Genomic DNA, 13,350 nt, shown 5'->3' on the forward strand with positions numbered 1-13,350 from the left:
GAGTGGCTACAGACCCGGAAAAGACGGCCTGCGTGAGGGCCTGGGCTGTTCCCACAACGGTTCCAGAGGTACGCCGGTTTGTGGGTTTCGTTTCTTATTACCGCCGGTTCGTACCCAGCTTCGCAACCATTGCCAAGCCCTTGCACGTGTTGACGGCGAAGAACCAGAGGTTTTATTGGGGCCCTCTGGAGGAAGAGGCATTCCAGCAGCTGCGCTCACGTCTGACAGATGCACCACCATTGGCCTTTCCGGATTTTGGCCTCCCCTTTATCCTGGACACGGACGCCAGCGATGTGGGCATCGGCAGTGTTTTGTCGCAAGTCCAGCAGGGTCGCGAGGTGGTTATCGCCTATGGTAGTCGCGTGCTTACATCAGCGGAGCAGCGCTACTGCGTCACACGTAGGGAACTCCTGGCAGTCGTTCACTTCGTGCAGCAATTTCGACCCTACCTGTATGGTCGCAAATTTACGGTCCGCACTGACCACGCGGCCTTGCAGTATTCGCTCCGCATCGACCAGCCTTCGGGCCAGCTGGCCAGATGGATAGAGCGCCTGCAGGAGTACAGGTACCAAGTAGTGCATCGCAAAGGGACCAGACATGCCAACGCAGACGCATTGTCCCGACTGGCGCCCCAGGGCCCTTGTGCATGCACCACAGGCGGGGCACGCTGCAAGGAGGCGAGGCCGGAGGGGACAGTCATCGCTCCCGTACGCACGGCAGAGGACGCACAGGGTGAGGTCCAGCTGACCGACCACGACCTGGGGCTGACCTTGGACGATTGGCGACGGCTACAGCTGGAGGAAGCCCCACTGCGAACGCTACGCGCCTCAGCAGAGGCAGGGGGGGAGGATTACATCGTATGGGAGGACCTCCTCATGCGATGGGACCCGACAGGGCGCCGACGATGCCTGGTAGTTCCGGAGTCGCTGCGTCAACAATTGGTTATGGACGTACACGGCCGCCAGCTGCTGCACCTGGCGGGGCGGAAGACACTGTACACATTACAGAGTCGGTACTTTTGGCCAGGTATGACCGCTGACGTGCATCGATGGGTCGCTACCTGCGTCGAATGTGCGCGGCGAAAGCCGCCACCCCGGGTAAGCCGGGCGCCCCTACAGCCCATCACGGTGACCAGGGTCAACGAATTGGTTGCGTTGGACATCCTGGGACCACTGCCGGTCACGCCACAAGGAAATAAATACCTGTTGGTCAGAGTCGAGTACTGCACGAGGTGGCCGATGGCGTGGGCCCTCCCGGACCAAACGGCACAGACCATCGCCGATGCCTTCGTGGGAGGCTATGTCCTTGATAAGGGGGCACCGGAGCGGTTGCTCACGGATCAGGGCAGGAATTTCTCCTCACAGCTATTGAAGGACGTCTGCTCTATCCTGGGCACTAAAAAGGTCCGAACATCTCCGTATCATCCCCAGACCGATGGGATGGTAGAGCGGCTTAACCACACCATAGCGGCCATGCTGTCCCAAGTGGTGGACGAAAACCATTCCGACTGGGACCTCCACATTCCATCTGTCTTAGCGGCGTACAGGGTGGCCCCACACGCGGCGACAGGGTTCTCGCCGTTTTTCCTGATGTACGGATGGGATCCCGTTCCGCCTATTGAGGTGCAGCTGACGGACATTCCCGCAAGAGCCGACGCATGGCCGAAGGCACTAAAGACCTCCTTCATTTATTTGAGAGAGGCCCGCCAAGCAGCCGAGGCCGCATCGGCCACGAGCCAAGAGAGTAATGTACGGATACGGGAGAGGACAGTGACAGCCAAGCCCTTTAAAGTCGGGAACCAGGCATGGCTACACTGTCCTCAGGTGCCGGTTGGCCTCTCACCAAAGCTGCACCGACCCTGGAAAGGGCCAGTCGAGGTCATTAAAGCACTCCGACCGCAGTGCGTCCAGGTCCAACTGGGTAAGCGACGATGGTTTGTACACCCCACCCGCCTTAAGCCATACATCTCTCCACCGTCATCTTCACCAACATCACCACCAACATCACTGCCAACATCATCATCATCCCTACCCAGGCCAAGGTCGCCGACCACCACGCGCCAACCGGCAGGGGGTTCGGTGCCCTGTGTTCCGTTGTCACCTACAGCACCCCATGTGAGGCCTGACGGAGCGGCAGCACGAGCGGGGGCCGGAGAGACAGCGGCGCCAGGCAAGGCGACACCGGCACCACCGAACCAGGGACCGCGACGAGAGGCCCTTCGAAGGAGGGGGCCGCCACGGTCATCTGCTGCCTGTGGATGTCCGGGCTGTTACGGGATGCTGGCTGGAGACCTGGGCAGGCCGCGCAATTGATTTCGTTGTGTTATGTTGCATTGTATGGTTGTGGGGGGGGTAAGGGCTGTCGTCACTGTCAGTGGTGGGAGGCATGGGGAGATTTAAATGGTCCATGGGGGAGGCAGAACCGAGGACGGTTATTTTTTCTCCGGGGGGGGGGGGGGGGGGGGGGGGGGTGATGTAGGGGTGTCAGCGGAAGGGTTCCCACCAATAGATGGGTTAGTGGGAGGGGTGATCGAGGAGATATAAGGAGAGAACGGGCGGGAAGAAGGGGCCTTTGGCGGGAACGATATTGGGACGGCTGGAGGACAGGTGTGGATGGAAGGAAAGGAATAAAGGACGAGACCCCTGCAATCTGGTGTCGGCTCCTACTTTACATATATATGCTCCAAGCACGTGTGCTGTTTCATTCAGACGCTGTCGCCTCGACAGACCTGGTTTTCACCTGAGGACCGGCTGCTTGCGTTGTGGCCGAAACGTCGTGAGAATTGTTTTATTATGTTTTATATTTATTATTTTATTACTTCCCTTCTACGTGACTTTACCGAAAGAACCAAGAAGATGAATCCCTGCAGTCACGAAAGCTTTAAATCGAAATTTAAACTAAACTATTTTTCGTTTACTAGGTAAGGCCCACTGAGCTATATAGTTATTTTCAGAAGCGACCGGGCCATCACATTTGATAGCTCAACGAAGTGGCTTATCACGTGGAAATGTACAGCAGCCAAATACTCTAAACGCGCGTTGATTTTAAACGTGGAAGGAAACAAATCCACGCCACCACGGGGAGAGAGACACGCAAACTCCAAATATGCAGCAAGTGTCAGGTTCGAGATTGAACTCACGACCTCCTGTATACCAGGCATGGTAATTAACATCTCGCCACTGGTGCCCAAATAATATAAGTCCACTGTAATCTGCGCTAATTCGATGAAAGAGGAACAACAAAACTCTACGAACTCTCTTCCCGGTGCCTTTTCGTAGCGAGCAGACCTCAAACATTGGCATTTGGCTCCTGAACGTACAGGTTCAGTATCGCCATACACAATTGTTTGTTCTTGTAACTTCCTGACCCCGTGCCCCAACTGGACATCTTGCGACAGAGAACTTCGTATATCATCGAATTCCTCCTCGACTTTAAACAAAACATTTGGTACAATATTTACTTTCTCTGAACTCTGCCTCCGAAGTTTGGAGGAAACTCCTCCGTGTTGGCATCGTCTCCGCGCCTCCCACGTGCCTCCATCTCTCCCGTCACGGCTGCCGGCAGCGATCGTGCGAGTGATTGGAGCCGCGTGCGCGTCTCACACTCCCCAAGGCAGTACCGACAACAGTACCGACAGTGCTCGTGGCGGCGCAGGTGACAACTTCACTCGCTACCGTCATCACTGAGCGATGGTGAGCATCGGGCTGGCTCGAGTGGACGACTCCGTCGCGGGAAGGCACCCGGTAAGGGCCAAACTGATGCGCGCCGGGCGGGAAGTCCCTATACCCCTGCCTGCAGGGCTGCGAACGGCTCTGGGAGGTGCATGGATATAGCGACTTCCAGCCCACTGTCGCGGTAGTAGTATTTGTTGTTTCGTAGTAATAATACCAACTAATACCACTGCTACGACCGTTCGTTGGTTATTCGCTGCTATGTTGGTTCTCCGTGAGCCTCTGGCGTTTGCTTACAGTCGTTCTCACGAGAAGTGATCACCCCAGGTTCGTAGCGCAGCGCGCGAACTGCTCCCTCGCATTTCCACTCACACACTCACCCGCACTGCCACTCACTCACCACCACGTCCACTCACTCACCCCCACGTCCACTCACTCACCCCCACTTACACTCACTGACCCCCACTTACACTCACTGACCCGCACTGCCACTCACTCACCCGCACTGCCACTCACTCACCCGCACTGCCATTCACTCACTCACCCGCACTGCCACTCACTCACTCGCACGTCCACTCACTCACTCACTCACCCGCACTGCCACTCACTCACTCACTCACCCGCACGTCCACTCACTCACTCACCCGCACTGCCACTCACTCACTCACCCGCACTGCTACTCACTCACCCGCACTGCCACTCACCCGCACGTCCACTCACTCACTCACCCGCACGTCCACTCACTCACCCGCACTGCCACTCACTCACTCACCCGCACTGCCACTCACTCACTCACCCGCACGTCCACTCACTCACTCACCCGCACGTCCACTCACTCACTCACCCGCAATTCCACTCACCCCCACTCACCCCCACTCCCACTCAATCCCACTCACCCCCACTTCCACTCACCCTCACTCCCACTTCCACTCACCCCCACTCCCACTCACCCCCACTTCCACTCACCCCCACTCACCTTTACTTCCACTCACCCCCACTCACCACCACTCCCACTCACCCCCAATTCCACTCACCCCCACTTCCACTCACCCCGACTTCCACTCACCCCCACTCACCCCCACTTTCACTCACCCCGACTTCCACTCACTCCCACGCACCCTCACTTCCACTCACCCTCACTCCCACTCACCCCCACTGCCACTCACTCACCCGCACTGCCACTCACTCACTCACCCGCATGTCCACTCACTCACTCACCCGCACTTCCACTCACTCACTCACCCCCACTTCCACTCACCCCCACTTCCACTCATTCACTAACTCACTTGCACTCACCCCCACTTCCACTCACCCCCACTCCCACTCACCCCCACTCCCACTCACCTTCACTTCCACTCACCCCCCTTCCGCTCACCATCACTTCCACTCACTTACACTCACCCTCACTCCCACTCACCCCCACTTGCACTCACCTCCACTCCCACTCACCCTCACTTCCACTCACCCGCACTCCCGCTCACCCCCACTTGCACTCACCTCCACTTACACTCACCCCGACTTCCACTCACCCCCACTCGCCCTCACTCCCACTCACCCCCACTCACCCCCACTCCCACTCACCCTCACTCCCACTCACCCCCACTCCCAGTCACTCCCACTCACTAACTAACTTCCACTCACCCCCACTCCCACTCACCCCCACTCCCACTCACCCCCACTTACACTTACTCCCACTCACCCCGACTTCCACTCACCCCGACTTCCACTCACCCTCACTCCCACTCACCCCCACTCACTCCCACTCACCCTCACTTCTACTCACTCCCACTTCCACTCACCCTCACTTACACTCACACTCACCCTCACTCCCACTCACTCACTAACTCACTTCCACTCACCCCGACTTCCACTCACCCCCACTCCCACTCACCCCCACTCCCACTCACCCCCACTTCCACTCACCTCCTCTCACCTCCACTTACACTCACTCCCACTCACCCCGACTTGCACTCACCCCACTTCCACTCACCTCCACTTGCACTCACCCCCAATCCCACTCACCCCGACTTCCAATCACTCCCACTCCCACTCAAACCCACTCCCACTCCCACTCACCCCCACTTCCACTCACCCCCACTTGCACTCACCCCCACTCCCACTCACCCCCACTCAAACCCACTTCCACTCCCACTCACCCCGACTTCCGCTCACCCACACTCCCACTCACCCCCACTTCCACTCACCTCCACTTACACTCACTCCCACTCACTCACTAACTAACTCCCACTCACCCCGACTTCCAATCACCCCCACTCCCACTCAAACCCACTCCCACTCACCCCCACTCCCACTCACCCCCACTCCCACTCACTCCCACTCACTCATTAACTAACTCCCACTCACCCCCACTTACACTCACTCCCACTCACCCCGACTTCCACTCACCCCCACTTCCACTCACCCCCCACTTCCACTCACCCCCACTCCCACTCACCCCCACTCCCACTCACCCCCACTCCCACTCACCCCCACTTACACTCACTCCCACTCACCCCGACTTCCACTCACCCCGACTTCCACTCACCCCGACTTCCACTCACCCCGACTTCCACTCACCCTCACTCCCACTCACCCCCACTCACTCCCACTCACCCTCACTTGTACTCACTCCCACTTCCACTCACCCTCACTTACACTCACCCTCACACTCACCCTCACTCCCACTCACTCACTAACTCACTTCCACTCACCCCGACTTCCACTCACCCCCACTCCCACTCACCCCCACTCCCACTCACCCCCACTTCCACTCACCTCCACTCACCTCCACTTACACTCACTCCCACTCACCCCGACTTGCACTCACCCAACTTCCACTCACCTCTACTTGCACTCACCCCCACTTCCATTCACCCCGACTTCCAATCACCCCCACTCCCACTCAAACCCGCTCCCACTCACCCCCACTTGCACTCACCCCCACTCACTCCCACTAACCCCCACCCCCACTCACCCTCACTTCCACTCACCCTCACTCCCACTCACCCCGACTTCCACTCACCCTCACTTCCACTCACCCGCACTTCCACTCACTCCCACTTCCACTCACCCTCACTTGCACTTACCCCCACTCACCCCCACTTCCACTCACCCCCACTCACCCTTACTTCCACTCACCCCCACTCCCACTCACTCCCACTCACCCTCACTTCCACTCACCCTCACTTCCACTCACCCTCACGTCCACCCACCCCCACTTCCACTCACCCTCACTTCCACTCATCCCCACTTCCACTCACCCCCACTCCCACTCACCCCCACTTTCACTCACCCCCACTCACCCCGACTTCCACTCACCCCCACTCACCCCCACTTCCACTCACCCCCACTTCCACTCACCCCCACTCCCACTCACCGTCACTTCCACTCACCCCCACTCCCACTCACCCTCCCTCACCCCCACTTTCACTCACCCCGACTTCCACTCACCCCCACTCGCACTCACTCCCACTCACCCTCACTTCCACTCACCATCACTCCCACTCACCGTCACTTCCACTCACCCGCACTGCCACTCACTCACTCACTCACCCGCATGTCCACTCACTCACTCACTCACCCGCATGTCCACTCACTCACCCGAACTTCCACTCACTCACTCACTCACCCCCACTTCCACTCACCCCCACTTCCACCCACCCTCACTTCCACTCACCCCCACTCCCACTCACTCACTAACTCACTTCCACTCACCCCCACTTCCACTCACCCCCACTTCCACCCACCCTCACTTCCACTCACCCCCACTCCCACTCACTCACTAACTCACTTCCACTCACCCCGACTTCCACTCACCCCCACTTCCACCCACCCCCACTTCCACTCACCCCCACTTCCACTCACCCCCACTTCCACTCACGCCCACTCCCACTCACCCCCACTTCCACTCACCCCGACTTCCAATCACCCTCACTCCCACTCACCCCCACTCACTCCCACTCACTCCCACTTCCACTCACCCTCACTTACACTCACCCTCCCACTCAGCCCCACTCCCACTCACCCCCACCCCCACTCACCCTCACTTCCACTCACCCTCACTCCCACTCACCCCGACTTCCACTCACCCTCACTTACACTCACCCTCCCTCCCACTCGCCCCCACTCCCACTCACTCACTAACTCACTTCCACTCACCCCGACTTCCACTCACCCCCACTCCCACTCACCCCCACTCCCACTCACCCCCACTTCCACTCACCTCCACTCACCTCCACTTACACTCACTCCCACTCACCCTGACTTGCACTCACCCCACTTCCACTCACCTCCACTTGTACTCACCCCCACTCCCACTCACCCCGACTTCCAATCACTCCCACTCAAACCCACTCCCACTCCCACTCACCCCCACTTGCACTCACCCCCACTCACTCCCACTCACCCCCACTCCCACTCACCCCTACTCCCACTAACCCCCACCCCCACTCACCCTCACTTCCACTCACCCTCACTCCCACTCACCCCGACTTCCACTCACTCCCACTAACCCCCACCCCCACTCACCCTCACTTCCACTCACCCGCACTTCCACTCACCCGCACTTCCACTCACTCCCACTTCCACTCACCCTCACTTGCACTTACCCCCACTCACCCCCACTTCCACTCACCCCCACTCACCCCCACTCCCACTCACCCCCACTCCCACTCCCACTCACTCCCACTCACCCTCACTTACACTCACCCTCACTTCCACTCACCCTCACGTCCACCCACCCCCACTTCCACTCACCCTCACTTCCACTCACCCCCACTTCCACTCACCCCCACTCCCACTCACCCCGACTTCCACTCACCCCCACTCCCACTCACCCCGACTTCCACTCACCCCCACTTCCACTCACCCCCACTCACCCCCACTTTCACTCACCCCGACTTCCACTCACCCCCACTCCCACTCACTCCCACTCATCCTCACTTCCACTCACCCTCACTCCCACTCACCCCCACTTCCACTCACCCGCACTGCCATTCACTCACTCACCCGCACTGCCACTCACTCACTCACCCGCATGTCCACTCACTCACTCACTCACTCACCCACACTTCCACTCACTCATTCAACCCCACTCCCACTCACCCTCACTTCCACTCACCCCCACTCCCACTCACCCCCACTTACACTCACTCCCACTCACCCCGACTTCCACTCACCCCGACTTCCACTCACCCTCACTCCCACACACCCCCACTTCCACTCACCCCCACTTCCACTCACCCCGACTTCCACTCACCTCCACTTGCACTCACCTCCACTTACACTCACCCCGACTTCCACTCACCCCCACTCACCCTCACTCCCACTCACCTCCCACTCACCCCCACTCCCACTCACCCCCACTCCCACTCACCCTCACTCCCACTCACCCCCACTCCCACTCACTCCCACTCACTCACTAACTAACTTCCACTCACCCCCACTTCCACTCACCCCCACTTCCACTCAACCCCACTCCCACTTACCCCCACTCCCACTCACCCCCACTTACACTCACTCCCACTCACCCCGACTTCCACTCACCCCGACTTCCACTCACCCCCACTTCCACTCACCTCCATTTGCACTCACCCCCACTCCCACTCACCCCGACTTCCGCTCACCCTCACTCCCACTCACCCCCACTCACTCCCACTCACCCGCACTTCTACTCACTCCCACTTCCACTCACCCTCACTTCCACTCACCCTCACACTCACCCTCACTCCCACTCACTCACTAACTCACTTCCACTCACCCCGACTTCCACTCACCCCCATTCCCACTCACCCTCACTTCCACTCACCCCCACTCCCACTCACCCTCCCTCACCCCCACTTTCACTCACCCCGATTTCCACTCACCCCCACTCCCACTCACTCCCACTCACCCTCACTTCCACTCACCATCACTCCCACTCACCCCCACTTCCACTCACCCGCACTGCCACTCACTCACTCACCCGCACTGCCACTCACTCACTCACCCGCACTTCCACTCACTCACTCACTCGCCCCCACTTCCACTCACCCCCACTTCCACCCACCCTCACTTCCACTCACCCCCACTCCCACTCACTCACTAACTCACTTCCACTCACCCCCACTTACACTCACCCCCACTCCCACTCACCCCCACTTACACTTACCTTCACTTCCACTCACCCCCACTCCCACTTACCTTCACTTCCACTCACCCCCCTTCCGCTCACCCTCACTTCCACTCACCCACACTTACACTCACCCTCACTCCCACTCACCTCCACTCCCACTCACCCTCACTTCCACTCACCCGCACTTCCACTCACCCCGACTTCCACTCACCGCCACTTCCACTCACCCTCACTCCCACTCACCCCCACTTCCACTCACCCCCACTTCCACTCACCCCGACTTCCACTCACCTCCACTTGCACTCACCTCCACTTACACTCACCCCCACTCCCACTCACCCCCACTTCCACTCACCTCCACTCACCTCCACTTACACTCACTCCCACTCACCCCGACTTGCACTCACCCCACTTCCACTCACCTCCACTTGCACTCACCCCCACTTGCACTCACCCTCACTTCCACTCACCCTTACTCCCATTCACCCCCACTTCCACTCACCCCCACTCCCACTCACCCCCACCCCCACTCACCCTCACTTCCACTCACCCTCACTCCCACTCACCCCGACTTCCACTCACCCTCACTTACACTCACCCTCCCTCCCACTCGCCCCCACTCCCACTCACTCACTAACTCACTTCCACTCACCCCGACTTCCACTCACCCCCACTCCCACTCACCCCCACTCCCACTCACCCCCACTTCCACTCACCTCCACTCACCTCCACTTACACTCACTCCCACTCACCCTGACTTGCACTCACCCCACTTCCACTCACCTCCACTTGTACTCACCCCCACTCCCACTCACCCCGACTTCCAATCACTCCCACTCAAACCCACTCCCACTCCCACTCACCCCCACTTGCACTCACCCCCACTCACCCCCACTCACCCCCACTCCCACTCACCCCTACTCCCACTAACCCCCACCCCCACTCACCCTCACTTCCACTCACCCTCACTCCCACTCACCCCGACTTCCACTCACTCCCACTAACCCCCACCCCCACTCACCCTCACTTCCACTCACCCGCACTTCCACTCACCCGCACTTCCACTCACTCCCACTTCCACTCACCCTCACTTGCACTTACCCCCACTCACCCCCACTCACCCCCACTCCCACTCACCCCCACTCCCACTCCCACTCACTCCCACTCACCCTCACTTACACTCACCCTCACTTCCACTCACCCTCACGTCCACCCACCCCCACTTCCACTCACCCTCACTTCCACTCACCCCCACTTCCACTCACCCCCACTCCCACTCACCCCGACTTCCACTCACCCCCACTCCCACTCACCCCGACTTCCACTCACCCCCACTTCCACTCACCCCCACTCACCCCCACTTTCACTCACCCCGACTTCTACTCACCCCCACTCCCACTCACTCCCACTCATCCTCACTTCCACTCACCCTCACTCCCACTCACCCCCACTTCCACTCACCCGCACTGCCATTCACTCACTCACCCGCACTGCCACTCACTCACTCACCCGCATGTCCACTCACTCACTCACCCACACTTCCACTCACTTATTCAACCCCACTCCCACTCACCCTCACTTCCACTCACCCCCACTCCCACTCACCCCCACTTACACTCACTCCCACTCACCCCGACTTCCACTCACCCCGACTTCCACTCACCCTCACTCCCACACACCCCCACTTCCACTCACCCCCACTTCCACTCACCCCGACTTCCACTCACCTCCACTTGCACTCACCTCCACTTACACTCACCCCGACTTCCACTCACCCCCACTCACCCTCACTCCCACTCACCTCCCACTCACCCCCACTCCCACTCACCCCCACTCCCACTCACCCTCACTCCCACTCACCCCCACTCCCACTCACTCCCACTCACTCACTAACTAACTTCCACTCACCCCCACTTCCACTCACCCCCACTTCCACTCAACCCCACTCCCACTTACCCCCACTCCCACTCACCCCCACTTACACTCACTCCCACTCACCCCGACTTCCACTCACCCCGACTTCCACTCACCCCCACTTCCACTCACCTCCATTTGCACTCACCCCCACTCCCACTCACCCCGACTTCCGCTCACCCTCACTCCCACTCACCCCCACTCACTCCCACTCACCCGCACTTCTACTCACTCCCACTTCCACTCACCCTCACTTCCACTCACCCTCACACTCACCCTCACTCCCACTCACTCACTAACTCACTTCCACTCACCCCGACTTCCACTCACCCCCATTCCCACTCACCCTCACTTCCACTCACCCCCACTCCCACTCACCCTCCCTCACCCCCACTTTCACTCACCCCGATTTCCACTCACCCCCACTCCCACTCACTCCCACTCACCCTCACTTCCACTCACCATCACTCCCACTCACCCCCACTTCCACTCACCCGCACTGCCACTCACTCACTCACCCGCACTGCCACTCACTCACTCACCCGCACTTCCACTCACTCACTCACTCGCCCCCACTTCCACTCACCCCCACTTCCACCCACCCTCACTTCCACTCACCCCCACTCCCACTCACTCACTAACTCACTTCCACTCACCCCCACTTACACTCACCCCCACTCCCACTCACCCCCACTTACACTTACCTTCACTTCCACTCACCCCCACTCCCACTTACCTTCACTTCCACTCACCCCCCTTCCGCTCACCCTCACTTCCACTCACCCACACTTACACTCACCCTCACTCCCACTCACCTCCACTCCCACTCACCCTCACTTCCACTCACCCGCACTTCCACTCACCCCCACTTCCACTCACCGCCACTTCCACTCACCCTCACTCCCACTCACCCCCACTTCCACTCACCCCCACTTCCACTCACCCCGACTTCCACTCACCTCCACTTGCACTCACCTCCACTTACACTCACCCCCACTCCCACTCACCCCCACTTCCACTCACCTCCACTCACCTCCACTTACACTCACTCCCACTCACCCCGACTTGCACTCACCCCACTTCCACTCACCTCCACTTGCACTCACCCCCACTCCCACTCACCCCCACTTGCACTCACCCCCACTTGCACTCACCCTCACTTCCACTCACCCTTACTCCCATTCACCCCCACTTCAACTCACCCCCACTCCCACTCACCCCCACTTCCACTCACCTCCACTTACACTCACTCCCACTCACCCCGACTTGCACTCACCCTCACTCCCACTCACCCCCACTTCCACTCACCTCCACTTACACTCACTCCCACTCACCCCGACTTGCACTCACCCTCACTCCCACTCACCCCCACTCCCACTCACCCCCACTCCCACTCACCCCCACTTCCACTCACCTCCACTTACACTCACTCCCACTCACCCCGACTTGCACTCACCCTCACTCCCACTCACCCCCACTCCCACTCACCCCCACTCCCACTCACCCCCACTTCCACTCACCTCCACTTACACTCACTCCCACTCACCCCGACTTGCACTCACCCCACTTCCACTCACCTCCACTTGCACTCACCCCCACTCCCACTCACCCCGACTTCCAATCAATCAGATCAGAAGCAGAAACGGTTTTAAT

General features: G+C 59.4%; 1 protein-coding gene across 3 annotated transcripts in view; it reads left to right on the forward strand.

The window, feature by feature from the left end:
• The first annotated feature begins 3,312 nt into the window (after positions 1-3,312).
• The window catches only part of TMEM141 (transmembrane protein 141), a 34,066-nt gene continuing 24,028 nt past the window's right edge, over positions 3,313-13,350 (forward strand). Inside the window, exon 1 of one of the 3 annotated variants that reach the window (XM_061571786.1) lies at positions 3,313-3,743. In XM_061571786.1, coding sequence (XP_061427770.1) covers positions 3,690-3,743 — 54 coding nt within the window. In that variant the 5' untranslated portion in view covers positions 3,313-3,689. The remainder of the gene's footprint in view (positions 3,744-13,350) is intronic. The other 2 variants (XM_061571784.1, XM_061571785.1) reach the window with 2 other exon arrangements.

This window comes from Lethenteron reissneri, chromosome 48 (assembly GCF_015708825.2).
Source record: "Lethenteron reissneri isolate LAM-NWPU_2019-01 chromosome 48, ASM1570882v1, whole genome shotgun sequence".
Lineage (NCBI taxonomy): Eukaryota > Metazoa > Chordata > Hyperoartia > Petromyzontiformes > Petromyzontidae > Lethenteron > Lethenteron reissneri.